Source organism: Bombina bombina, chromosome 5 (genome assembly GCF_027579735.1).
Source record: "Bombina bombina isolate aBomBom1 chromosome 5, aBomBom1.pri, whole genome shotgun sequence".
Taxonomy (NCBI): Eukaryota; Metazoa; Chordata; class Amphibia; order Anura; family Bombinatoridae; genus Bombina; species Bombina bombina.
The window spans coordinates 825,321,175-825,348,036 of record NC_069503.1 but is presented as its reverse complement, the minus strand read 5'-3'; the positions used below and the strand labels follow the sequence as shown (position 1 = coordinate 825,348,036).

The following is a 26,862-nucleotide window of genomic DNA, read 5'->3' as shown; positions in this document are numbered from 1 at the left end:
CTACCTACATTTATTAACCCCTAATCTGCCGCCCCCAACGTCACTGCCACTATATTAAATTTATTAACCCCTAAATCTAAGTCTAACCCTAACCCTAACACCCCCCTAACTTAAATATCATTAAAATAAATCTAAATAAAACCTACAATTATTACCTAAATTATTCCTATTTAAAACTAAATACTTACCTGTAAAATAAACCCTAAGATAGCTACAATATAACTAATAGTTACATTGTAGCTAGCTTAGGGTTTATTTTTATTTTACAGGCAAGTTTGTATTTACTTTAACTAGGTAGAATAGTTACTAAATAGTTATTAAATATTTACTAACTACCTAGCTAAAATAAATACAAATTTACCTGTAAAATAAAACCTAACCTAAGTTACACTAACACCTAACCTAACCCTACAATTAAATAAATTCCCTAAATTAAATACAATTAACTAAATTCAATAAAATAAGCTAAATTACAAAAAACAAACACTAAATTACAGAAAATAAAAAACAAATTACAAGATCTTTAAACTAATTACACCTAATCTAATAGCCCTATCAAAATAAAAAAGCCCCCCAAAATAAAAAAACCCTATCCTAAACTACACTACCAATGGCCCTTAAAAGGGCCTTTTGTGGGGCATTGCCCCAAAGAAATCAGCTCTTTTACCTGTAAAAAAAAATACAAACAACCCCCCAACAGTAAAACCCACCACCCACACAACCAACCCCCCAAATAAAACCTTAACTAAAAAAAACTAAGCTCCCCATTGCCCTGAAAAGGGCATTTGGATGGGCATTGCCCTTTAAAGGGCATTTAGCTATATTGCTGCCCAAAGCCCTAACCTAAAAATAAAACCCACCCAATACACCCTTAAAAATTCCTAACACTAACCCCCAAAGATCCATCCAAGTGGCAAGATGTCCTCAACGAAGCAGGCAGAAGTGGTCCTCCAGACAGGCAGAAGTGGTCCTCCAGACGGGCAGAAGTCTTCACCCAGACGGGATCTTCTATCTTAATACTTCCAACGCAGAGCGGCTCCATCTTCAAGACATCCGGCGCGGAGCATCCTCTTCAATCAACGTCTTCTTGCTGAATGAAGGTACCTTTAAATGACGTCATCCAAGATGGCGTCCCTTAGATTCCGATTGGCTGATAGAATTCTATCAGCCAATCGAATTAAGGTTGAAAAAATCATATTGGCTGATGCAATCAGCCAATAGGATTGAACTTCAATCCTATTGGCTGATCCAATCAGCCAATAGGATTGAACTCGCATTCTATTGGCTGATTGGAACAGCCAATAGAATGCAAGCTCAATCCTATTGGCTGATTGCATCAGCCAATAGGATTTTTTCAACCTTAATTCCGATTGGCTGATAGAATTCTTTCAGCCAATCGGAATCTAAGGGACGCCATCTTGGATGACATCATTTAAAGGTACCTTCATTCAGCAAGAAGACGTTGATTGAAGAGGATGCTCCACGCCGGATGTCTTGAAGATGGAGCCGCTCCGCGTCGGAAGGATGAAGATAGAAGATGCCGTCTGGGTGAAGACTTCTGCCCGTCTGGAGGACCACTTCTGCCCATCTAGAGGGCCACTTCTGCCGGCTTCGTTGAGGACATCTTGCCGCTTGGATGAAGACTTCTCCCGGTAAGTGGATCTTCGGGGGTTAGTGTTAGGATTTTTTAAGGGTGTATTGGGTGGGTTTTATTTTTAGGTTAGGGCTTTGGGCAGCAATAGAGCTAAATGCCCTTTTAAGGCCAATGCCCATCCAAATGCCCTTTTCAGGGCAATGGGGAGCTTAGATTTTTTAGTTAGGGTTTTATTTGGGGGGTTGGTTTTGTGGGTGGTGGGTTTTACTGTTGGGGGGGTTGTTTGTATTTTTTTTACAGGTAAAAGAGCTGATTTCTTTGGGGCAATGCCCCGCAAAAGGCCCTTATAAGGGCTATTGGTAGTTTAATTTAGGCTAGGGTTTCTTTTATTTTGGGGGGGCTTTTTTTATTTTGATAGGGCTATTAGGTGTAATTAGTTTAAAGATCTTATCATTTGTTTTTTATTTTCTGTAATTTAGTTTTTTTTTTGTAATTTATCTAGTTTTATTGATTTTAGTTAATTGTATTTAATTTAGGGAACTTATTTAATTGTAGGGTTAGGTTAGGTGTTCGTGTAACTTAGGTTAGGTTTTATTTTACAGATAAATTTGTATTTATTTTAGCTAGGTAGTTAGTAAATAGTTAACTATTTAGTAACTATTCTATTAAAATAAATACAAACTTGCCTGTAAAATAAAAATAAACCCTAAGCTAGCTACAATGTAACTATTAGTTATATTGTAGCTAAATTAGGGTTTATTTTACAGGTAAGTATTTAGTTTTAAATAGGAATAATTTAGGTAATAATTGTAGGTTTTATTTAGATTTGTTTTAATTATATTTAAGTTAGGGGGTGTTAGGGTTAGACTTAGGTTTAGGGGTTAATAAATATAATATAGTGGCGGCGACATTGGGGCGGCAGATTAGGGGTTAATAAATGTAGATAGGTGGTGGCGATGTTAGGGGCAGCAGATTAGGGGTTAATAATATGTAACTAGTGTTTGCAATGCAGGAGTACGGCGGTTTAGGGGTTAATATGTTTATTATAGTGGCAGCGAAGTTGGGGCGGCAGATTAGGGGTTAATAACATTATGTAGGTGTCAGCGATATTTTGGGCAGCAGATTAGGGGTTAATAAATATAATGTAGGTGTCAGCGATGTTGGGGGCAGCAGATTAGGGGTTTATAAGTATAATGTAGGTGGCGGCGATGTCTGGAGAGGCAGATTAGGGGTTAATAAGTATAATGTAAGTGTTGGCGATGTCAGGGATGGCAGATTAGGGGTTAATAAGTGTAAGATTAGGGGTGTTTAGACTCAGGGTTCATGTTAGGGTGTTAGGTGTAAACATAAATTTAGTTTCCCCATAGGAATCAATGGGGCTGCGTTACTGAGATTTACGCTGCTTTTTTGCAGGTGTTAGACTTTTTCTCAGCCGGCTCTCCCCATTGATGTCTATGAGGAAATTGTGCATGAGCACGTACAACCAGCTCACCGCTGACTTTTTTTTTTTTTTCCGACATAAACAATGTCACGCAGGACAAATAAAATATCAGCAAAGATGCAAAAACATATTATTAAAGAAACATTCTCCCCAATGTGTATGACCTTGCCCCGCTTTTCTGACAATAATCATATTAAAGTGGCTAAAATTTTGAAAATATACAAAAAACAAAAACGCCTCTAAAATAATACAAAAGGGAAAGGAAGAGAAAAAAAAAAAAAAAGGGGAAAAAGCCCCCCCCCCCCCCAGGATCCTATGAGTATGATACTCTATATCCTCCAACTATGGAATCTTCACCTAACTTAATCAATATCACTACTATTTCTAATCCATGTATCTGGAAATACTTGGAGTATGAACAACTCAGCAAAGCTTACTGAGGCCACAAAGGGCGATAAAATTTGTCTCTGCACAGCCAACGGATATGATTTAATAACCGGGGCCCAGCCTATCAAGAACTTTCTAATTCTCTTTTCAGATAGCTGCCGTAGATGGAAAGATTAAAAAATAATCTGAGCTTGGATATCTCTCAAAACTAACGATAAACAAGGAGGGGTCTTAGCTATCCATTTTGTAAAGATATTATACCTCACGGTTAAGATAATTGTATTAAGGGTGCGTAAACTAACTAAAAAAAGTAACACAATATCCTCCAGAGAAAAGGGGATAGTACTTTCAAAGACTCTATTGTACCAGAATTGCACCTTTTGCCATAATTGAGAAATTTTAGGACAAGCCCATAACATATGGAGGAGATCAGCCCGAGTATACGAGCAATGTTCACACTTGAAAACTTTATCAGGGAAATATTTAGTTATTAGAGCTGGAGAGGTATAATAATTATTTAATAATTTGAAATGAGATTCTTTCCAACTTACAGGCACCGAATATTTAGCTACTGTCTGTCACGAGGCTATTAGATATTTTCTCACGATCTATAGAAGGGATATAAGGCCACCAGAATTTGATCAATTTATCCTCCTCCAATATATCTTGTTTAGACAACATAATATCATAAATTAAAGAAATTGATGCGTCTCCTCCGGTAAATTTTCTAATACAGATCTTGACCTCGGACCAGTCACCTCTATTAATCGTATGCCAATTTTGGGCACTAATAAAATGACGGATTTGGAAGTAGGCAAATCGGTTCGACCTGGGTAGACAAAAATGTTCCCTTATAGTTTCCCAGGGAAGTATCTGCAAGTCGTTGTTAACTAACTGATACAAATATTCGAGCCCCCCGTCCTGCCACTCCTGAAAACACTTTTGATCTATACCAGGTAGAAACAGCGGATTCCCCCTAATAGGCAAGAAATCCGAAAAAGAAGGGTCAATTTTAAGAAGCTTACAGGACTTTTGCCAGATCACCACTATGTTCCTGACTGAAATAAAGGAAGATATCTTGAAAGGTAATAAATGCAGGGGACAATGTAGGAGGGCTTTTAAGGACCACGGTTTAACCATATATGATTCAAGCTCGTATGTAGAGACCAGATTAGTCTGAGCAATCCAATCAACTGCAATTTTAATCAGGGAAGCCCAGTTGTATAATCTGATATTCGGTAGGGCCAGGCCTGCATCCGCATATTTCTCAGACAGACTATTTATCGAAATACGCATTTTTTTTGTTTTCCATAAAAACTTTGAAAACCATGAAGACAGATTCTTCAAGTCCTTATTTAAAAGCAGCGCTGGTATTGGAGTGCGGTATGGAGCACAATTTTGCTCTACGCTCACTTCTTGCCTTTTACCGCCGGGTTTGTAAAACCTGTAATACCAGCACTGTAGGAAAGTGAGCGGTGAGAATAACCTGCAAGTTAGCACCGCACCGCTCATACTGCAAAACTCGTAATCTAGCCGTTAGTTTATTAACTGCCCAGTACTTCAGGGGTTTGTCTGAATGAGGTACAGTGATCTCTCCCAGGTAGGCTTCCAGCTGTATAGTATAGCAGCTTTTGGAGCACTGCTCTGACGTACAATAATACAAATAACAGCAATTTGTATTGGCAGAACAGGAATATGGGTAGGAATTGGGGGTATCGGTTTAAGTATCGGTGCATTTGCACAAGTACAAGTACTCCTGCTGCAAATACTTAGGCCTAGATTTGGAGTTTGGCGGTAGATGGGCTGTTAACGCTCCGCAGGCTTTTTTCTGGCCGCACCATAAAATTAACTCTGGTATCGAGAGTTTAAAAAAATGCTGCGTTAGGCTCCAAAAAAGGAGCGTAGAGCATTTTTACCGCAAATGCAACTCTCGATACCAGAGTTGCTTACGGACGCGGCCAGCCTCAAAAACGTGCTCGTGCACGATTCCCCCATAGAAAACAATGGGGCTGTTTGAGCTGAAAAAAAAACTAACACCTGCAAAAAAGCAGCGTTCAGCTCCTAACGCAGCCCCATTGTTTTCTATGGGGAAACACTTCCTAAGTCTGCACCTAACACCCTAACATGTACCCCGAGTCTAAACACCCCTAGCCTTACACTTATTAACCCCTAATCTGCCGCCCCAGCTATCGCTGACCCCTGCATTATATTATTAACCCCTAATCTTCCGCTCCGTAAACCGCCGCTACCTACGTTATCCCTATGTACCCCTAATCTGCTGCCCCTAACACCGCCGACCCCTATATTATATTTATTAACCCCTAACCTGCCCCCCACAACGTCGCCGCCAGCTACCTACAATAATTAACCCCTAATCTTCCGACCGCAAAGCGCCGCCACCTACGTTATCCCTATGTACCCCTAATCTGCTGCCCCTAACACCGCCGACCCCTATATTATATTTATTAACCCCTAATCTGCCCCCCACAACGTCGCCGACACCTGCCTACACTTATTAACCCCTAATCTGCCGAGCGGACCTGAGCGCTACTATAATAAAGTAATTAACCCCTAATCCGCCTCACTAACCCTATCATAAATAGTATTAACCCCTAATCTGCCCTCCCTAACATCGCCGACACCTAACTTCAATTATTAACCCCTAATCTGCCGACCGGAGCTCACCGCTATTCTAATAAATGGATTAACCCCTAAAGCTAAGTCTAACCCTAACACTAACACCCCCCTAACTTAAATATAATTTAAATCTAACGAAATTAATTATCTCTTATTAAATAAATGATTCCTATTTAAAGCTAAATACTTACCTGTAAAATAAATCCTAATATAGCTACAATATAAATTATAATTATATTATAGCTATTTTAGGATTAATATTTATTTTACAGGCAACTTTGTAATTATTTTAACCAGGTACAATAGCTATTAAATAGTTAAGAACTATTTAATAGTTACCTAGTTAAAATAATAACAAATTTACCTGTAAAATAAATCCTAACCTAAGTTATAATTAAACCTAACACTACCCTATCAATAAATTAATTAAATAAACTACCTACAATTACCTACAATTAACCTAACACTACACTATCAATAAATAAATTAAATACAAATGCTACAAATAACTACAATTACATAAACTAACTAAAGTACAAAAAATAAAAAAGAACTAAGTTACAAAAAATAAAAAAATATTTACAAACATAAGAAAAATATTACAACAATTTTAAACTAATTACACCTACTCTAAGCCCACTAATAAAATAACAAAGACCCCCAAAATAAAAAAAATGCCCTACCCTATTCTAAAATAATACATTTAAAAGCTCTTTTACCTTACCAGCCCTGAACAGGGCCCTTTGCGGGGCATGCCCCAAGAAAATCAGCTCTTTTGCCTGTAAAAAAAAACATACAATACCCCCCCCCCAACATTACAACCCACCACCCCCATACCCCTAATCTAACCCAAACCCCCCTTAAATAAACCTAACACTAAGCCCCTGAAGAGCTTCCTACCTTGTCTTCACCATACCAGGTTCACCGATCGGTCCAGAAGAGCTCCTCCGATGTCCTGATCCAAGCCCAAGCGGGGGGCTGAAGAGGTCCATGATCCAGCTGAAGTCTTCATCCAAGCGGGGCAGAAGAGTTCTTCCATCCGATTGAAGTCTTCATCCAAGCGGCATCCATCCGGAGCGAAGCGGCAGCATCCTGAAGACCTCCACCGCGGAACATCCATCCTGGCCGACGACTGAACGACGAATGACGGTTCCTTTAAATGACGTCATCCAAGATGGCGTCCCTCGAATTCCGATTGGCTGATAGGATTCTATCAGCCAATCGGAATTAAGGTAGGAATATTCTGATTGGCTGATGGAATCAGCCAATCAGAATCAAGTTCAATCCAATTGGCTGATCCAATCAGCCAATCAGATTGAGCTCGCATTCTATTGGCTGATCGGAACAGCCAATAGAATGCGAGCTCAATCTGATTGGCTGATTGGATCAGCCAATAGGATTGAACTTGATTCTGATTGGCTGATTCCATCAGCCAATCAGAATATTCCTACCTTAATTCCGATTGGCTGATAGAATCCTATCAGCCAATCGGAATTCGAGGGACGCCATCTTGGATGACGTCATTTAAAGGAACCGTCATTCGTCGTTCAGTCGTCGGCCAGGATGGATGTTCCGCGGTGGAGGTCTTCAGGATGCTGCCGCTTCGCTCCGGATGGATGCCACTTGGATGAAGACTTCAATCGGATGGAAGAACTCTTCTGCCCCGCTTGGATGAAGACTTCAGCTGGATCATGGACCTCTTCAGCCCCCCGCTTGGGCTTGGATCAGGACATCGGAGGAGCTCTTCTGGACCGATCGGTGAACCTGGTATGGTGAAGACAAGGTAGGAAGATCTTCAGGGGCTTAGTGTTAGGTTTATTTAAGGGGGGTTTGGGTTAGATTAGGGGTATGTGGGTGGTGGGTTGTAATGTTGGGGGGGGGGTATTGTATGTTTTTTTTTACAGGCAAAAGAGCTGATTTTCTTGGGGCATGCCCCGCAAAGGGCCCTGTTCAGGGCTGGTAAGGTAAAAGAGCTTTTAAATGTATTATTTTAGAATAGGGTAGGGCATTTTTTTATTTTGGGGGTCTTTGTTATTTTATTAGTGGGCTTAGAGTAGGTGTAATTAGTTTAAAATTGTTGTAATATTTTTCTTATGTTTGTAAATATTTTTTTATTTTTTGTAACTTAGTTCTTTTTTATTTTTTGTACTTTAGTTAGTTTATGTAATTGTAGTTATTTGTAGCATTTGTATTTAATTTATTTATTGATAGTGTAGTGTTAGGTTAATTGTAGGTAATTGTAGGTAGTTTATTTAATTAATTTATTGATAGGGTAGTATTAGGTTTAATTATAACTTAGGTTAGGATTTATTTTACAGGTAAATTTGTTATTATTTTAACTAGGTAACTATTAAATAGTTCTTAACTATTTAATAGCTATTGTACCTGGTTAAAATAATTACAAAGTTGCCTGTAAAATAAATATTAATCCTAAAATAGCTATAATATAATTATAATTTATATTGTAGCTATATTAGGGTTTATTTTACAGGTAAGTATTTAGCTTTAATTAGGATTAATTTATTTAATAAGAGTTAATTTATTTCGTTAGATAAAAATTATATTTAACTTAGGGGGGTGTTAGTGTTAGGGTTAGACTTAGCTTTAGGGGTTAATCCATTTATTAGAATAGCGGTGAGCTCCGGTCGGCAGATTAGGGGTTAATAATTGAAGTTAGGTGTTGGCGATGTTAGGGAGGGCAGATTAGGGGTTAATACTATTTATGATAGGGTTAGTGAGGCGGATTAGGGGTTAATAACTTTATTATAGTAGCGCTCAGGTCCGCTCGGCAGATTAGGGGTTAATAAGTGTAGGCAGGTGTCGGCGACGTTGAGGGGGGCAGATTAGGGGCTAATAAATATAATATAGGGGTCGGCGGTGTTAGGGGCAGCAGATTAGGGTACATAAGGATAACGTAGGTGGCGGCGCTTTGCGGTCGGCAGATTAGGGGTTAATTATTGTAAGTAGCTGGCGGCGACGTTGTGGGGGGCAGGTTAGGGGTTAATAAATGTAATACAGGGGTCGGCGGTGTTAGGGGCAGCAGATTAGGGGTACATAAGTATAACGTAGGTGGCGGTCGGCAGATTAGGGGTTAAAAAATTTTAATCGAGTGTCGGCGATGTGGGGGGACCTCGGTTTAGGGGTACATAGGTAGTTTATGGGTGTTAGTGTACTTTAGGGTACAGTAGTTAAGAGCTTTATAAACCGGCGTTAGCCCAGAAAGCTCTTAAACCTGCTATTTTCCTGCGGCTGGAGTTTTGTCGTTAGAGCTCTAACGCTCACTTCAGAAACGACTCTAAATACCAGCGTTAGAAAGATCCCAGTGAAAAGATAGGATACGCAATTGACGTAAGGGGATCTGCGGTATGGAAAAGTCGCGGCTGAAAAGTGAGCGTTAGACCCTTTCCTGACTGACTCCAAATACCGGCGGTAGCCTAAAACCAGCGTTAGGAGCCTCTAACGCTGGTTTTCACGGCTACCGCCAAACTCTAAATCTAGCCGTTAGTATCTGCACTGATACTGATACTAGTATCGGTGCAACCCTAATTGTGCCCAGTCACCGACAGACTTTCCAGTATTTTTGTGGAGAACTTCTGGCAACCCTGCAGATATGTTATTTCAGATTTTGTAATCACAATGAATTTAAATTTGATCAAAAATGCTTGCCTACTAAATACATCATAGTTTTTTGACTATATATAGCTTACCAGTTGTAGTTTTTGGTAGAAAACAATTGGCAACTGGTAATAAAAATCAATAGCACCACACAGGTTACCAAATTATTTCACAGCATTTAGATTTTTGGTAGGTCTCTATTTCCAAATGTAAAAATAGTTTGAAAGTTTATTCTGCAATGTATTAATGTACAAATAAAATGTGCACATTTCAGCAAAAAAACAAAAACAAAAAAAACCTCTTGTTATATGTAAATGCACTGTTAAAAATTAATCAATTAATTTAAAATTAGGTTATTAAAAATAAGGTAGCTACAGGAAATAGAGACCTTACTTAAAATAATAACACTTTTTTTTAAAATAACATTCTAAAAATAACAAATTTCCACAAACGAGTTAAACAATTGTTTTTCATATATCTATGAAAACAACTACATATTGCCATGTGCAAAACATGCAGAGTATATATTATTAAATAAAAAATAAAATAATATATATATATATATATATATATATATATATATATAATTTGTCTTTAAAGGGACAGAAAATAGTATGAACTAACATATGTTTCTAAATATATAATGCAGCCAAAGCTTACCTGCAAAACAGTTTCTGTTTTAACCACTTTAATACTTTAATTCAGGCATAGTTTTTATTGCAACAAGCTGCCGTCTGGGCATTTCCATATATGGAAGGTGCTATACAGGCCATAGCTTCTGCAGAATGCACTTGTGCACGTGCACGGTAGGGGGCAGAGTCACATGACACCTGACTAAAGCAGTGCACAGTATAATGCTGAAGCTTTCACAAAGTACGTGACATTATCCCCATGGAAACAAGCAATCCTCTTGGCAACAAACAATAGAAGTACCTGCTGTCCCCCCTCAACCCCCCCCTTGCTTGCATAAGTAATTATCCTCACATGCACACTTTGTTATATGATACCCCAAGGTTTGGAGTAGGACACTGATAAGGGGGTGGAGCAAGCTACACTTGGCAACACTAAAGTATAAGTAATTTTGAAGATTATTTTACGCTTTTTTTTAACACACTATTTTACCTCAGTTGACCCTTTTATAATATGCACATAACTTAAAGTGTTTTATGGCACTTTAAATGGTATATACCCTGTTTTAATAAAATTAGCATGACTCATTTAATAACAAAAATAAATGAATAAAAAATGGCATTACCATTTCTTCTTCACAGGAAGACATTTTCATGCATCAAATAAATACCTTTGCATAACCGTATACATATATTTTTACACCTTCTTAGCAAGATATCCTGTAATTTAAATCAGTTTATATTTTATCACAGTTGCCTTTAGAATAAGGACATAGCCAGATAATGAGATGAGAATCCTATCTTAACCATATATGCCAAATCATGTTTTCAGGCAGATTTCCAATTGTTGCATTAAATTATTGTGTGAATATGTGTAGGTTACATATACATAAGGAATTATGTACTGCACTTAAAGGGATAGTCTACTATAGAATTGTTATTGTTTTAAAAGATAGATAATCCATTTATTACCCATTCCCCAGTTTTGCATAACCAACACCGCTATATTAATATACTTTTTACCTCTGTGATTAGCTTGTATCTAGGAACCTTCTTCCAGCCCCCTGATCACATGACTGTGACTGTTTATTATCTATTGTCTTGCATTTAGCATTGTGTTGTGCTAAATCTTAAATAACTCCCTGTGCCTGAACACAGTGATATCTATATGGCCCACGTGTACTTTCTGTCTCTTTGTGTTGAAAAGAGATTTAAAAAGCCTGTGATAAGAGGCCGCCCTCAAAGGCTTAGAAATTAGCATATGAGCCTACCTATGTTTAGTTTAAACTAAGAATACCAAGAGACAAAAGCAAATTTGATGATAAAAGTAAATTGGAAAGTTGATTAAAATTAAAAGTCCTATCTGAATAATGAAAGTTTAATTTATACTAGACTGTCCCTTTAATGTAAACTAAAAAAAGGAAAACATAAAGTGCTGTATGCTTGTAGAATAGTTTACTTTTTGAATAACTTCCCACATAATTATATATTTAGGGCTAGGTGTATAAACTGTTTCTGCCCATATAGGGCTAGATTACAAGTGGTGTGCTATAGTTCGGGTGGGTCACGATAAGCAATATGTGAACCGCGCTAACTTGCGTGCGTATTACAAGTTGAAAGCAAACAGGTACACTCGAGCACAAACAGAATATGCACTTGTTGGGTTAGCATGACTGAAGACCTAGCGTAAGGGTAAGGAAAAATAAATATATTTAAATAAAGTGTAGCACTCATATATACAGTTTCAGATAAAAAATATTCATAAAACATTTTATAAGGGTTAAAAGGTATATGGTATCTGACAAGGTACTTGTCTGGAAAGGGTTCTAATGTATGTATGTCTAAATATATATTATGTGTGTGTGTGTATATATATATGTATGTATGTGTGTGTGTCTATTTATGTGTTTATATATGTTTATATTAGGTTCGCCAACTTTTGTTGAAGAAAATAAGGGGGACTGAGGAATCAACAAATTTCACGTTGGAAATCAGAAAATTATACATTGCTTATACTCTGTCTCATGCATGCCTCTACTCAAGAGATTTGCTATCAGATTAAGATTAAAGAATATCCTAATTTCTACAGAACAGCCAGAATTAAACTGGACAAGTTCCTTCTCATGGATTTCACTACATGATGAATCTTGGTTACTGCTCTTTTTATTAAATACCTGTATACTCTAACTGTTTTATATGTCTCCTTCTGAAGAAGTTAGTATAACCCTGAAATGTTTTGGATGAAAGTGCTTTATGCCTTTTTCCTCAATGCCCATCAGATGCTCTCATTCTTCTCTGTCTTGAACTTCACTATATGGCTATAGTGGGCTCCTTGTTCAGTATTGATACTTGATGAAGATGGTCACCCTTTCCTCATCATCACATAATCAAATGCACCGCAACCTATTTTCCTGAACTTCCTTATCTTATTAAAGTGGTCTTAACTTCTCTTGTGAAAGTTCATACCTCGTGGAGATTTGCTAATTTAGGGTTAGATTACAAGTGGAGAGCTAATTTATTTAGCATTTAATTTTTCAAAGTAAAGTAAGTTACACTTAAGGGCATATTTATCAAGCTCCGTATGGAGCTTGATGCCCTGTATTTCCGGCGAGCCTTCTAAAGACCGCTGCTCCATAACCTGTCCACCTGCTCTGAGGCACTCAGGCAGCAGACAGACATCACCAGAAATCAACCCGATCGGATACGTTCGGGTTGATTGACACCCCCTGCTAGCGGCCAATCTGCAGGGGGCGGCATTGCACCAGCAGTTCACAAGAACTGATGGTGCAATGATAAATGCCGAGAGCATATGCTGTCGGCATTTATCAATGTGCAGCAGACATGATCCGCAATATCATGTCCGCTCGCACTATGATAATTAGGCACCTTAATGTTTGTTTGTGTAAGGCAGGGCTCGACAAACCCAGGAGCCTGGGAGCCACTGGCTCCTATCATTTTACACCTGGCTCCTAACTTTTTGGGTTATTCTCCACATATCTATATACAAATCCAACTGTCTGGCTCCTAAAAATATGCCTGGCTCCTAAATATTCTTACTGGCTCCTAATTTGTAAACAGATTTGTCAAGCACTGGTAAGGGGAATCTCACCCTGATCAACCTGCTGCCGTGACCGCATCAGTAAACAGTGAATTGCTACACTATAGAATCACGGCTTATAGAAAACTACTGTCAGATCTGTCACTCTCAGTAGAACTGCACATGTGCAGTTTGAATACTAAGTAATCCAGCCTCAAAGCCGCAGTGAGGGACATTATTGCTGCATAAATACATACATTGTGTGTGGTGCATTACCTATTGGATGTTCCACACGTCTGTCAAATTGTGATAAAATTTAGCTGGCAGGTAGGCGTTCAGGGCAGCAGGAATGGGGATATATTTAAAACGAAAGATTGAGGATAGGAAGGGGCATAATACAGCCGGGAAACACAGAACAAATTGATCAAATTACAGGAGAACCCGGGAAATACGGGAGGTTTGGCAACCGTATTATATATATATATATAGGTATAGATATATATATTTTACATTTTTTTTTATCATTCATATATATATATATATATATATATATATATATATATATAAAAATCTATATTTAAAAAGAAAATTTTCTTCTATGTGTAAAACACTTGAAGGCAAACTATTCATAACTACTTTTGGCTTTAGCGCTGTAGGTCTAACGCATTGTCAGGTTAGCTCGCAAGCGACAAGTGTTAGGTTTTTTGAAAGCTTGCTCCATTGATGTCTATGGGGAGAAGAAGTTAACGCGGTTGCAATATGTGAAGCTCTGAAGTTATCACGCATTGGGTTTCACTCTTGTGCAAACAATTTACTTTCAACTTGTAAAACACATGCTAACCCGCCCATGTTAAAAGTATACTCTGAACGGTGTAAAATGTTGCACACCACTTGTAATCTGGCCCATAGTCAATACAAGAATATAATAAACTATGACTTTACATTTTATTATTTATTTTGTCTGTTTTTACTGTTTTTTACATCTGCAAACTCGTTCTTTTTTCCCCACTCACCCTATAGGTGCTGAAATGCACATAGCAAAACTAAAGGGAATTAAAGTGAAGGTCAATATACATGTGAAAGTGCCCGGTTTTTTAAAAAAACTATTAAAAAAAGGGCACTTTCATTCATGAAAATTGACATAGCACCGTATTTTAAAAATACTTACCTTGTTCTTCAGAAACGCCGGATCGCCGTTCTGAAACAATGCCCCGCCTGCTTCTTCCTGGTTTACTTACCCAGCAATGACGAAACCGGCTTCTTTCAATCACGGCATTGCCTCAGGCAATGATTACCCCGGGGGGGGGAGCCGTGATTGGAGGATGTCAGAATCGTCATTGCTGACGTATGAAGAGGCTTGCGATGGGCTGGTGAAGCACTGGAGCGGCTTCAAGAAGAAAAGGTAAGTATATTAAAAAAAAACATCTGAAATGTCAATTTTCAGGAATGAAAGTGCCCTTGTTTTTAATTTTTTTTTTTTTTTTTTTAAATCAGGCACTTTCACATGGAAATTGACCTTCACTTTAAATGCCCCTACCATACCATATATTTAAAATAAATCGTATTTAAATTAAAAAGAGAATTATATATAAACCTTCTATGTTCCTCACTTTTAAAAATCCCAGAAGGCAATGCAATGTATTATTTTAGGCCCTCCTAATGTTGGCTAGAAACATTATATATACAGTATATATATATATATAGAGAGAGAGAGAGAGAGAGAGAGAGATACTCCAGCGCTACAGAATTGTATTATTATTATTACTATATTGCACAGTGGATATATATATATATATATATATATATATATATATATATATATATATATAAATATATATATATATATATTTATATTTAAAAAATTGCACCGTGGATAGCTTCTCTCACACTAATCATACTAAATTTTCTGCTCAGAGCTTAATTCATACTAGAACTTTAAGCTCATAGCATGAGTCAATTTACACCAAACATGCTTTTTATTGTTAGTGAATGACTCAGACATTACACACTTACTTGTATGATAACTGATGTCTGGTAACAACGCATTTACAACACTTTGCATGTTCTTCGCATTTTTCTTTAAGTTCAGTAGATCCTTTTTTAGGATTTTGAGCAGGACACGGGTTTCCAGATCTAGTTCAAACACACACACACACACACAAACACACACACATATATATATATATATATATCGAAAAATGAGCGCACTCACACAAACGCTGGGTCGCAGTACCAGGGTGCAAAGAAAATAGTATAAGTGGAAAAACTCAGACTCTGAGCATTGTTATCGCAAGGCATCATGGCTACACTATGATTACACCAAATATTAATTTGATTTAGATTTTTCTTCACTTTGCATTTCATTAATTGATAAAAAAATAAACTATTAACATTTCTATTTTTGAAAGCATACTTACTTTACAGCACATGTTTCGCACAGTAATATTTCCTCACTCCTATTGACTCTCTTTCTCTAAGTCTAACGTATGGTAGCATAGCATTTTTAACTAATTTAATTGTCTGCATGTTTCATGTTTCCTCTCTCACTTGTAAAGTGTGGTGCAGTAGGTAGCAGCTATTTCTTCTGTATCTCTGTTTCTCTCTCACATCTTTTTTTTAATCTATTCCTTGAGGTACCAAATAATTGTTCTAGGGCTTAGATATAACAATACTCACTGACACCATTTCTCTCTCACACATGTAGAGTGTGCAGCAGTTGTTTTGTTTGTATAAAATGCATTTTGTTTTTGTTACTCTCAGTTACCAATAAAATACTGTTTTTTTCACTGCTTGTCCTTATTAAAGGGACAGTCTAGTCCAAAATAAACTTTCGTGATTCAGATAGAGAATGTAATTTTAAACAATTTTCCAATTTACTTTTATCACCAATTTTGCTTTGTTGTCTTGGTATTCTTAGTTGAAAGCTAAACCTAGGAGGTTCATATGCTAATTTCTAAGCCCTTGAAGGCTGCCTCTTCTCTCAGGGCATTTTGACAGTTTGTCACCACTAGAGGGTGTTAGTTCATGTGTGTCATATAGCTAACACTGTGCTCACACACGTGGAGTTCCAGGGAGCCAGCTCTGATTGGGTAAAATGTATGTCTGTCAAAAGAACTGAAATAAGGGGGCAGTTTGCAGAGGCTTAGATACAAGGTAATCACAGAGGTAAAAAGTGTATTTATATAACTGTGTTGGTTATGCAAATCTAGGGAATGAGTAATAAATGGATTATCTATCTTTTTTAACAATAAAAATTCTGGTGTAGACTGTGCCTTTAAGTTTATGTCACACTATTAAGCACATCCCTAGGCAGACAAATTGAACTGAGATAGATGAGTGTCCTTAGTGAAAATAGTCAATACCTAATGTCACATGTAATTTAACTGGGAAGTGATAAACATATTTTAAAAGCCTTCCTGATATAAATTTGTATAAATTTACTATAGCAATTAATACTCTAACATGAAGAGTTAGATTATGAGTGGAGTGGTAATTACAAGTTGAAAGTAAATCTTTTACGCTCACGCACTAACCTGATGTGCAAAGAGCAGAAGTTACAATATTACGTCGGGTTAACGTACTCTCTCATTGACGCTAATAGAGAGAGAAAAGTGGAAAAAAACTCATAGAATTATTATTATTATCAGTTATTTGTAGAGCACGAACAGGTTCCGTAGCGCTAAAGACATGGATCTAATATGCAAGGTGACAATTATGAGAGAGGGATATAGGGACCCTTTTGTAAATCATTTCTCATGAAAGTGATTTACAAAGCAGCTAGGCTCATAGGCTTACATGCTAATGGGGTTCAAGGCAATAGCTAAAGGAGGAGAGGAACTAAAATAGGAAAATGTTAGTCTATATTATATGCATCCCTAAGCAGTAGAGTCTTTAAGGAGCGCTTGAAATTTTTAAAACTAGGGGAGAGTCATTTAGAACGAGGCAGAGAGTTCCACAAAATTGGGGCCAGTCTGGAGAAGTCTTGTTGACGGCAATGTGAGGAGGTAACAAGAACGGAGGAGAGAAGGAGGTCATGAGCAGAGCGAAGGGAACGGGATGGTGAGTATCTGGAGGCTAGGTCTGAGATATAGGGTGGAGCAGTGGTATTGAGAGCTTTAAAAGTTAAAGTCAGGATTTTATGTTTTATTCTGGAGGTTAGAGGAAGCCAGTGAAGGGACTGAAAGAGAGGTGCCGCAGATGAGGAACGACATGTAAGGAAGATCAGCCTGGCAGAAGCATTTATTATGGATTGTAAGGGAGATAGATGGCAGCTAGGGAGGCCGGAGAGAATGGAGTTGCAATAGTCAAGGCGGCAAATTATTAAAGTCTTAGTTGTGTCTTGTGTGAGGAAGTGGCAAATTTTGGAGATGGAGATGTTTTTTAAGGTGGAGGCGGCAAGAATTGGCCAAAGACTGGATGTGGGAAATGAAAGAGAGATCTGAGTCAAGTGTGACCCCAAGACATCGGGCATGCAGGGTTTGGTTAATGATGTTATTAACAACAGTTAGAGAAAGTTGGTGGGTGGGGATTTTGTAAGAAGGGGGGAAAATAAGGAGCACAGTTTTTGAGAAAATTAGTTTTTGAAAGGACATTCAGGATGAAATACATTTGCGCGCTAACCTGAATTGCCATAAGCCTCCTATCCTAATAACCCCTAAACTGCCGCATAGCCCACCGCAAAGTCCCCACTACACTATTAACCCTTAAACCGTCACATAGCCCACTTCAAAGTACCCCCTACACTATTAACCCCAAAGTTTGAGTGATAAATTTGATTATTCAATTTAATTTTAACTTGTAATACGAGCGGACATTGACGCTCAACTCCGCCCATAGAAAATATGGGGAGTGTAAATTACCGCAATTTCATGCAAATTAAATTGCAGTAATTTAAACAGCATGCCACTTTTAATATTGATTTGAGCATAAATAACACCATAATCTTGTGATCGTGTTTATGCTCCTCGCGCTAACGATAATTCTGTAATCTGGCCCTAAATTGGGCAAAGACGCCAATGTCTTGTTTAACACTGAAGCTCAAAGATGAGGACTTGCAACTTGACTTGGACTTGCCTGTCTTGACTTAGGATTTGCCTGTGTTGACTTAGGACTTAAGACTTGAATACAAAGACTGAGAACTTACTTGTGACTTGAAAAACATTGACTTGATTCCACCTCTGTGTTGGAATATATGAAATAGGTTGTATTTCCTTTAACTTTATTTTTTTTAATTAAAATAGCTGTCTGTTGACATCACTACTTATAATAAAAATTTAAATACTATAGTATTCTCTATAATAAAGCTATGTTAACAAGAGGCAGCAAGTGACATTGAAGTTCCCAGTGGAGAGTGGAAGAGAGAGTTAATTTTCAATGCTCTCTATATGTACTCCCATTGTTTAAAGTCAGAGAGATATCTAGAGGCCTTAATGTATAGAGATAGATAAAATTAGGAGGTGTGCTATTTCTCAGCCCATTTATATGGGCATGTTCTTTAGAACAGTGGATTGATGCTTCAATAAGGAAAAAACAATTATTTCATATACAAAACTAATCATAAAGGAGAAATTTCCAATACTTTTTATACCCTACAGCTACTATAACAAGTAACTCGAAACCCATTAAGGGGAAACAATTTTATAGTACAGTGTCCCTTTAAGTGGCAAATATATTCACATAAAGAAATATTAAATTACAGTTGTTTATTTTGATTTTGAACCTAACAGAAAGTGCATGCTTGTGCACAGCTGGCTAGCGATAAAAAAAAAACCTTAAATGGCTGTTAAAGAAAACTCCAATAACTCTGTGTGTGGCTTTTGATAGGGTTTGCAAAAATAACAATAACAAAATGTTTGTTTTTGTTTACTCTGCAGGAACTTCCAGTTTTCACCAAGAACACACGTTTTGAAAAGCTCTTATATAAAAATGACTATGCCCATTTAAATTGTAAGTTATAATGATAAATCAAAAGAGTTTATATACTGTGTGCAGCAGCATAATATAAAGGAAAATGATTGCAATACTTGGCATAAGTACCAGTGGATGGCATAATACATTATACAATATGTGTGGCTTGTTAAAGGACCATTAAATACAGTAGAGTTGCATAATCAACAAGTGCACAACAAAAAGACAATGAAATAACATCTACTCTGAATTTCAAAGAAGCAGTAGATTTTTTTCTGTAAAATGTTTTTTCCCCCATTTCCTGGGCCCCCTGTATCATGTGACAGTGATTAGCCAATCACAGGCTAGTATACTTAGAGAGCTTGCACACATGCTCAATAGAATTTGGTGGCTCCAATATAAAAACTGCACATAATTTGATAATGGAAATAAATTGGAAAGTGTTTTAAAACTACATGTTCTTTCGGAATCATGTTTCATTTTTACTTTAGTGACCCTTTGACTCATTTGGTGGATCCAATACCTATTTATCACATGTAACAGAGAGAGTGGGGTCAAATTAGTTCATCTGTAAGGAGTCAAATAAATCAGACAGTGACATGATGCAAGCCAAAAAGGAGGCCTAGAGCTGTTTGTAGAATTCAGTGCTTGTTTAACAATGCTGACATATGGATAAGACCAAAAATGTCTGTCTGTTAAAGGATCACTAGGGATTGAAGTGCCTCTGAGCTTTAATTACTATTTATATGTTCAATGCTTAAAGATTGTCTAATAGTTTATTTCCTGTCTGCCAGAAATTTTTTTTTTTAGAATAAATTGTAAGATTATAGCAGAAAAAGAGTTAAAGAAGGTGGTTAAAATAATTTTAAGATTGGCAACAGAAAGGGAACAGGGCAATGTAATAGTCCTTTATAAAAATGGAACATTTTGTTTAGCCCAGTTGTTCGCAAACTTGTCGTAAGGAAAACCAGTATTTAACAACATTGATAACATTGAGAAAAGATGACTGCTAAAGAGATATTAAAAGGACAATAATTTCATAATTAAACTTTCATGATCCAGAGCATTTAATTTTAAGCAACTATCTCATTTACTTCTGTTATCTAATTTGCTTAATTCTCTTGGTATTTTTGTTGTTTTTGTGGTTTATAGAGGAGGATAGTAAACCTGTGAAGTAGTATACTTATAAATGCATTGTTACAAAATGATGACTATGAAAATACAAGAAGTTCATAAGAATGTGTAATTCCAACTCAAGTAAAGTTCAGTTTCTGTTTTTCAGGCAATGTGACTCTAGGAATAGCATACTATTGTATTCACTTAAATACTAGAATAACATTCTTAAAGAAAAGATACAGTAAATGTAGATGATTTTATCGACTGTGTGGGTGAAATTATGAAGTGCAAACTATATTTTGCAACTGCAAAACAAACAAACGTTCTTAGGAAATTATTTTTTAAAGCTCTTTAGTCTGGCAAAATTATCTTAGTAGTCTTATCAGTACTGTAAGGTTACTTCTAGAATTTTATAAAGGCACATTTTCATTGTTTATCTTGCTACGCAATATATATGATGCTCAGTACAACTTCCAGTTTTTGCACAATTTTTCTCCATGCTTCACTTTCAATGGGAAGATGCTTGAGGGCTGATTTATCATTGTCTGGCGGACATGATACACTGTAGTGTATCATGTCCACCAGACATCTCTGAATGCCGACAGCATACCCTGTCGGCATTTAACATTGCACAAGCAGTTGTGGTGAACTGCTTGTGCAATGCCGCCCCCCCTGCAGATTCGCGGCCAATCAGCTGCTAGCAGGGGGGTGTCAATCAACTCGATCGTATGCGATCAGGCGGATTTATGTCCGCAGCCTCAGAGCAGGCAGACGAGTTAAGGAGCAGCAATCTTAAAGGGACACAAAACCCACGAAACAATTGACCTCCAATAGCCAGATCACTATAAATAAGTTTAGTTTGTAATTACAATAGCGCATCATATATTTACCGTTTAGTAGTATTTGTCTTCAGAATTTTTATTGAATTCCGAACCCACTGACCGGCAATAACTTCTAATCCTCCAATCCACATCGCTAACCCCAGTTATCAACATGGCAAATTTTCGCCGCTATGCGAATGCGCAATTTAACCTACTCGTCATAACAGACGTCACCCCAGGAAAACATGCAGACCAGCTTAATCATATTTAGGAATTGTATACATATATCAACACTAAGTGGATTTTTAACGATGATATATCTATATTTATATATTTAAAAAACAATCTATTATTAATTAATTTTAGGAATTTTAACAAATCGATATGCGTATGCGCATGGTCAGAAAATCTCAAAATAATGAGATGCAAAAATTGTAATTTCTATTGGTAAGTTTGTCGGATTGCGCGCCTCCCAAATTAAAATGAATTATTCTCAAGTTCAGAAGCTTCGTTTACAGGCAGCAAATAGGTATGTTATAATATTTATACATGCAAAATTGAATATTTATAGTCTGTTGGTGCAAAAAAATGAGAAAGTTTTGGAAACCTTTAAGACCGCTGCTTCTTAACTCCTGTTTCCGGCAAGCTAAAGGCTCGCATGGAAACAGGGGTATTTGGCCCCATTCGGGCCCATTGATAAATCGACCCCTTAGACTAACCACAAATCATTTTTTTCTATCTCTCTTTAAAAACATAATATGTATTCCTACGCTTGGGCTTCTAAGTCCTTGACTTTCTGACAGTCGCTGTGTCTTTTCAAGAAAAAGGGACCATAAATACCTTTCAGTTTAACTGTATCTCATACAATGAAGAACTTGATGGTTCTGTTGTTACAATGAACATACATTTGGAGTCAGAAGAATAAATGATTACCCTAGATATAGAAGTGGCCACAGTTTCTTCTGTGACCTAAACACACTATAATATTTCCAGAACTATTTATAAGCTTCTATGAGCATTACCTTAAGAGGTGTTTCTAGTGCTGGCTGTTTAACAGAATTGAAGTCAGAACTTTCCCCCTGATTTTTTTTAACTTTACATACAGTGTATTTAATCAAGAATACATTATATATTAATAGATATCATATATTAATAAACTGATTTGCCAGCAGAAATGAAAGAATTTTTTTTCTTGAAATGTACTGAAATTTTACAAGGTGCCGCAGTTCTGTTTGTGACATGTTTTTCCTTATCCTCAACTTGCAAATTATGACATTTTATTCTATTCTATGGTTCATTAAAATAATATTAATTATTATTATTATTATTATTATTATAATAATAATAATAATAAAATACATTTTCTATTAAAACACTATGTCCAGTAAAATTACACCAGGCCTCTATCTTTCTATCCCTGCCTATCTGTCATCTAGTCTACATGGTCTATGGGGCCAATTTATCAAAGTCTGTCCGACAGGATCCGATCAGCGGATCATGTCCAACAGACGCCGCCCCCCTGCAGATTTGTGGCCAATCGGCCGCTAGCAGGGGGTGTCAATCAACCCGATCGTATTTGATCGGGTTGATTTCTGGCGAACGCTGTCCTCCTCCTCAGAGCAGGCGGACAGGTTATGGAGCAGCGGTCTTTAGACCGCTGCTTCATAACTTGTGTTTCTGGCGAGCCTGAAGGCTTGCCAGAAACACAGGGCTTCAAGCTCCATATGGAGCTTGATGCCCTGTGTTTCTGGCGAGCCTGCAGGCTCGCCAGAAACAGCAGTTATGAAGCGGCGTTCACAAAGACCGCTGCTCCATAACCTGTCTGCCTACTCTGAGCAAGCAGACAGACATCGCCGGAAATCAACCCGATCGAGTACGATCGGGTTCATTGACACCCCCCTGCAATGCTGAAATACGGCGAGCGCATTGCTCGCTATATTCAGCAGGGTCTGTCGGACCTGATCCGCAACTGTCGGATCAGGTCCGACAGACCTTGATAAATATGGGCCTATGTCTCTAAATATGATAAAGATAGGTTGAAATTTGTAATGCAAGTCCAATACACCCAGAAGATGGAAGAGAATGTATATTTATCCAGTTCAGTCATTTATGAACCACGTAGCACACAACTTCAGCTAGAAGCAAAACCCAAAAATAAGTGCACTCACTATAGTTTTTTTGTATATTTCAAATTAATTTCTCTTTAGTAGCCCTTTAATTAAAATTCCCTACTTATCTGACCTCTACAATGGTATTTTAGATTCCTAGTTAATGATTAGTGATTGATCTCTTGTGTTTTCCCTTAGAACAGAGACTTCCCTTTAGTCATATGATTAAAGTCCTTTGAAGCATGACCCACATCATGATTAAACTTCAGCTACAGTTGTCTCCTTTGGCAAGACAACATTATCTGCTAAACCCATGTATGGTGTTTTCCCAAAACTGAAGATGAAGTCAGAAGTTCAGTATATTTGAGAATTAATAAAACATATATATGCGTGTGTGTGTTTTATATGTGTGTACATACTGTATGTATATGCCTGCAAATGTAAGTGCATTGGAGTCCATTGCTGACAAGCAGAGGAAAACATGTAAAATAATATTTATGCAATATTCATATCTAATAAAGGTTTTACTGTGTATTTACTGTAAAAATTTCACATTCCAATGTTCTGCATACAGAACATGTATTTATAAATAGATATTCCTATATATAATTATATATATATATAGATATATATATATATATATAATATATATATACAGTATATTGTACCAAAATTCAATCAGATATATGTAGAAAAATGTATTTATGATAAATAGAACATATTCTTCTATGTTAAGAACATTGGCATGTGAAATATTCATATTTTCATGTCAGCTTAGCACATATGAGAATATGCAATTGGGTTTGCATGTGAGTAGTGTGTTTCCCCCCCCCCACACTTTTTTGCTCCTTTGACTTCTATGGGAGAATACGTTAACACCCGCAATATCCTAAATTCGGCTTTCTGCACATATTGGGTTATTGTTCGTACAAAACAGTTTACTTTCAACTTGTAATACGATCACTACTGAACGCGCCCAAAAAGCTTTCTTCTAGAGGAGTTAGCGCGTGAGCAGGAGTGTTAAATTCCGCTCCACTTGTAATCTGGCCCTAAATGGGCATCATCTTTCACTGTCTTAGATTTCCAGATAATAAAGCAGTAGCATCATATTAGCAATGATGAACTGAAGTCAAGCTAAAATATGCCTCCACAGATAGTTATCAACACCCGTGTTTCCCCTTAAACCAACCAGTATACAGTACTACCATTGTCCATAGCAAAGTTACTTTTGATAATGAAAGTTTCCCTATTGCTTTGTTTCTCTTTTATCACGCATATTTTCTGTTTTTTTCTGGGGTGGGGGTTGGAGGAATAAGTGACTATATAGCTTCAGACAGTTTAGTTACTTAATTGTATATACATTCTTCTATAGGTGTTGCTAGATCCTATTGTTATATGTGAGAGTGCAAAGTGTGTGAGTTTAGGGGGTCAAATTGCCTTGTCTTATATTGATTCAAGCTCAACAATTTCAAAGATGCTTAATAGATTTATTTTTTTTTTTTATTATTAGTTTTTTTTTAAAGATGGCTGTATACATGTTAATTGGTTAATCTGAGCTGAAGTTTAGAAAATATAAAAAATCTCTTGCTGCTCCAGTCTTTATGTTTATGTAGGAAATTGTGCTTTATCCTCACTACTCTCCCACGGGAGACCATAAAGCAAAATCTGTAACTTATGATTTCAAAATGCTGCAAACTGACTAAAACTGACTAAACAACTATTTGATTAAAGCATTTGCTGGTTACAGATTTTGTGTTTTGGTCTCTCTAGTAAGCAGGGGAGGAACCACAATTTTTAAGCAAATAAAAGGTGTTTAATGTCCTTTTAAAGAAAGTTTTGCTACCTCCCCCTGTCATCTAAGATCCAGAAAAAAAAACCAGGAGTTATTGTGGAGCGGCTCCCAAATATTACATAATAACATGGGATATGAAAGGGGTATATAAGACAACATACTTTATAGAATTTAATTAACAATAAACTATACCAAAACTATTAATAATCCAACGTAATAAATACTAATTTTGATGAAATCACTAGTAAAAATTCATCCACATTTCGTTGTTTATGGTTTGTAAAATAGACAACTGCTATAAAATATACCTTGTTAAAGGTTTTTTGAATTGCAATATATATATATATATATATATATATATTAAATATTAAACTGAGGTCAACAGAAGATTCATATTAGAGATTACCAGAGTTTTGAGGCATACAATGAGAATTATAGCTATTATTTATAGTACTTATACATTATAGCATGTTCTATATGTTCTATATAAAATGGTTGCCACATTTTCCAGTAGTAAAATTTAAAACCTGAACAAAAAATATTTACCCAGCTTGGTGGTACTTTCCTTAACAGTAAATAAATATCTGTAAGTAGACCAGTGGTTTTCTGTAGGTAGCTTTTAGAGAGAATATAGTGACACTCAAGCTCAAGTTGCCAAGGTTGTAAGTTTGGGCATATATTCAAATATTACCTGAGAACAAAGACCTCACCAAATAAAAGATATAAATAATTACACATAAGGATCTACTGAATTTTTTTATTTTTTTCCTATTTCTGAAGGATGGCAGAGGTTCCTTTTGCGGTTATTGTTCCTGAATTTTTGAGGAGATTACAGGTTCAGTGATGTTTTCTGTGCCCTTCCTTATTTTTCGTAGTAGCACCTCCTGGAATGTGCAAGTAAATTGATAATTGCTCTTTATACGTAATATCTCGCATTTTATCTATTTTCAAATGTAAAAAATGAACAAATACAAAAAACGTAAGAAAAAAAAACCCAGGTTGCTCTAAATATACAAGCAACCAATGATCTCAACCTGTTCAGTACTGAACTACTAAAAATGAGACGATGTCTTCATGGAATAAATTTCTTAACAGGTTGAAAAAAGTGTTAGTATTATGATGATAATGAAATGTACAAAATATAGAAAAGATAACACAAAAATATAAAATAACATTTCACCCAAAGTTATATGTAGAAAATTGTTGACCAATGTAATGTTGCTTAATTACTCCAAATGTTTAGGTGTTGAAAACCTCAATAGATACCTACCTTTTTATCAATAGGGTCCATCTGTTTCCAATTATTGGACTTAAGTTGATGAAGTTCATCAAATTTCATACTAATGTTTTCTATGGATAGCTGTAGCATGTCCCAGAACCCAGCTAAATCCTGAGAGGTTGGCCTGGGGTGAGCATTGGGATTCTGTAAAAGACAAGAGAAGACAATATATCATGCTAACACTTGAGATAATGTGTGCTTTAATGAGGTTTCAAAAGACTGATGGCATCATAGACCCCAAAGACAAGTAATGGGGATTCTTACTAAGGATAAAATGTGAAGATGGTTAATTACAATGAGAACAATGGGGAGATAAACAGACTTTCACTTTTATACCCGAGATGGCTGCAAAACCCTTTATAGATTCGGCACTGACCTTATTGTTAAATAACTTAACTCCTTTTGGTTATAATACAAATTACCTTTAATATTAGAGTGCTCCCAAGGATACTTTTATAGATAAATAGATGCAATGGTTCCCAACTTCAGTCCTTAGGAA

At 36.7% G+C, this 26,862-nt stretch overlaps 1 protein-coding gene across 2 annotated transcripts in view; it reads right to left on the bottom strand.

The window, feature by feature from the left end:
• Nucleotides 1–26,862, bottom strand: part of DLGAP1 (DLG associated protein 1) — a 710,871-nt gene that overhangs the window by 6,651 nt on the left and 677,358 nt on the right. For both annotated transcript variants that reach the window (XM_053714947.1, XM_053714948.1), the window contains one exon: nucleotides 26,355–26,507. In XM_053714947.1, the coding sequence (XP_053570922.1) occupies nucleotides 26,355–26,507 (153 nt within the window). The remainder of the gene's footprint in view (nucleotides 1–26,354; nucleotides 26,508–26,862) is intronic.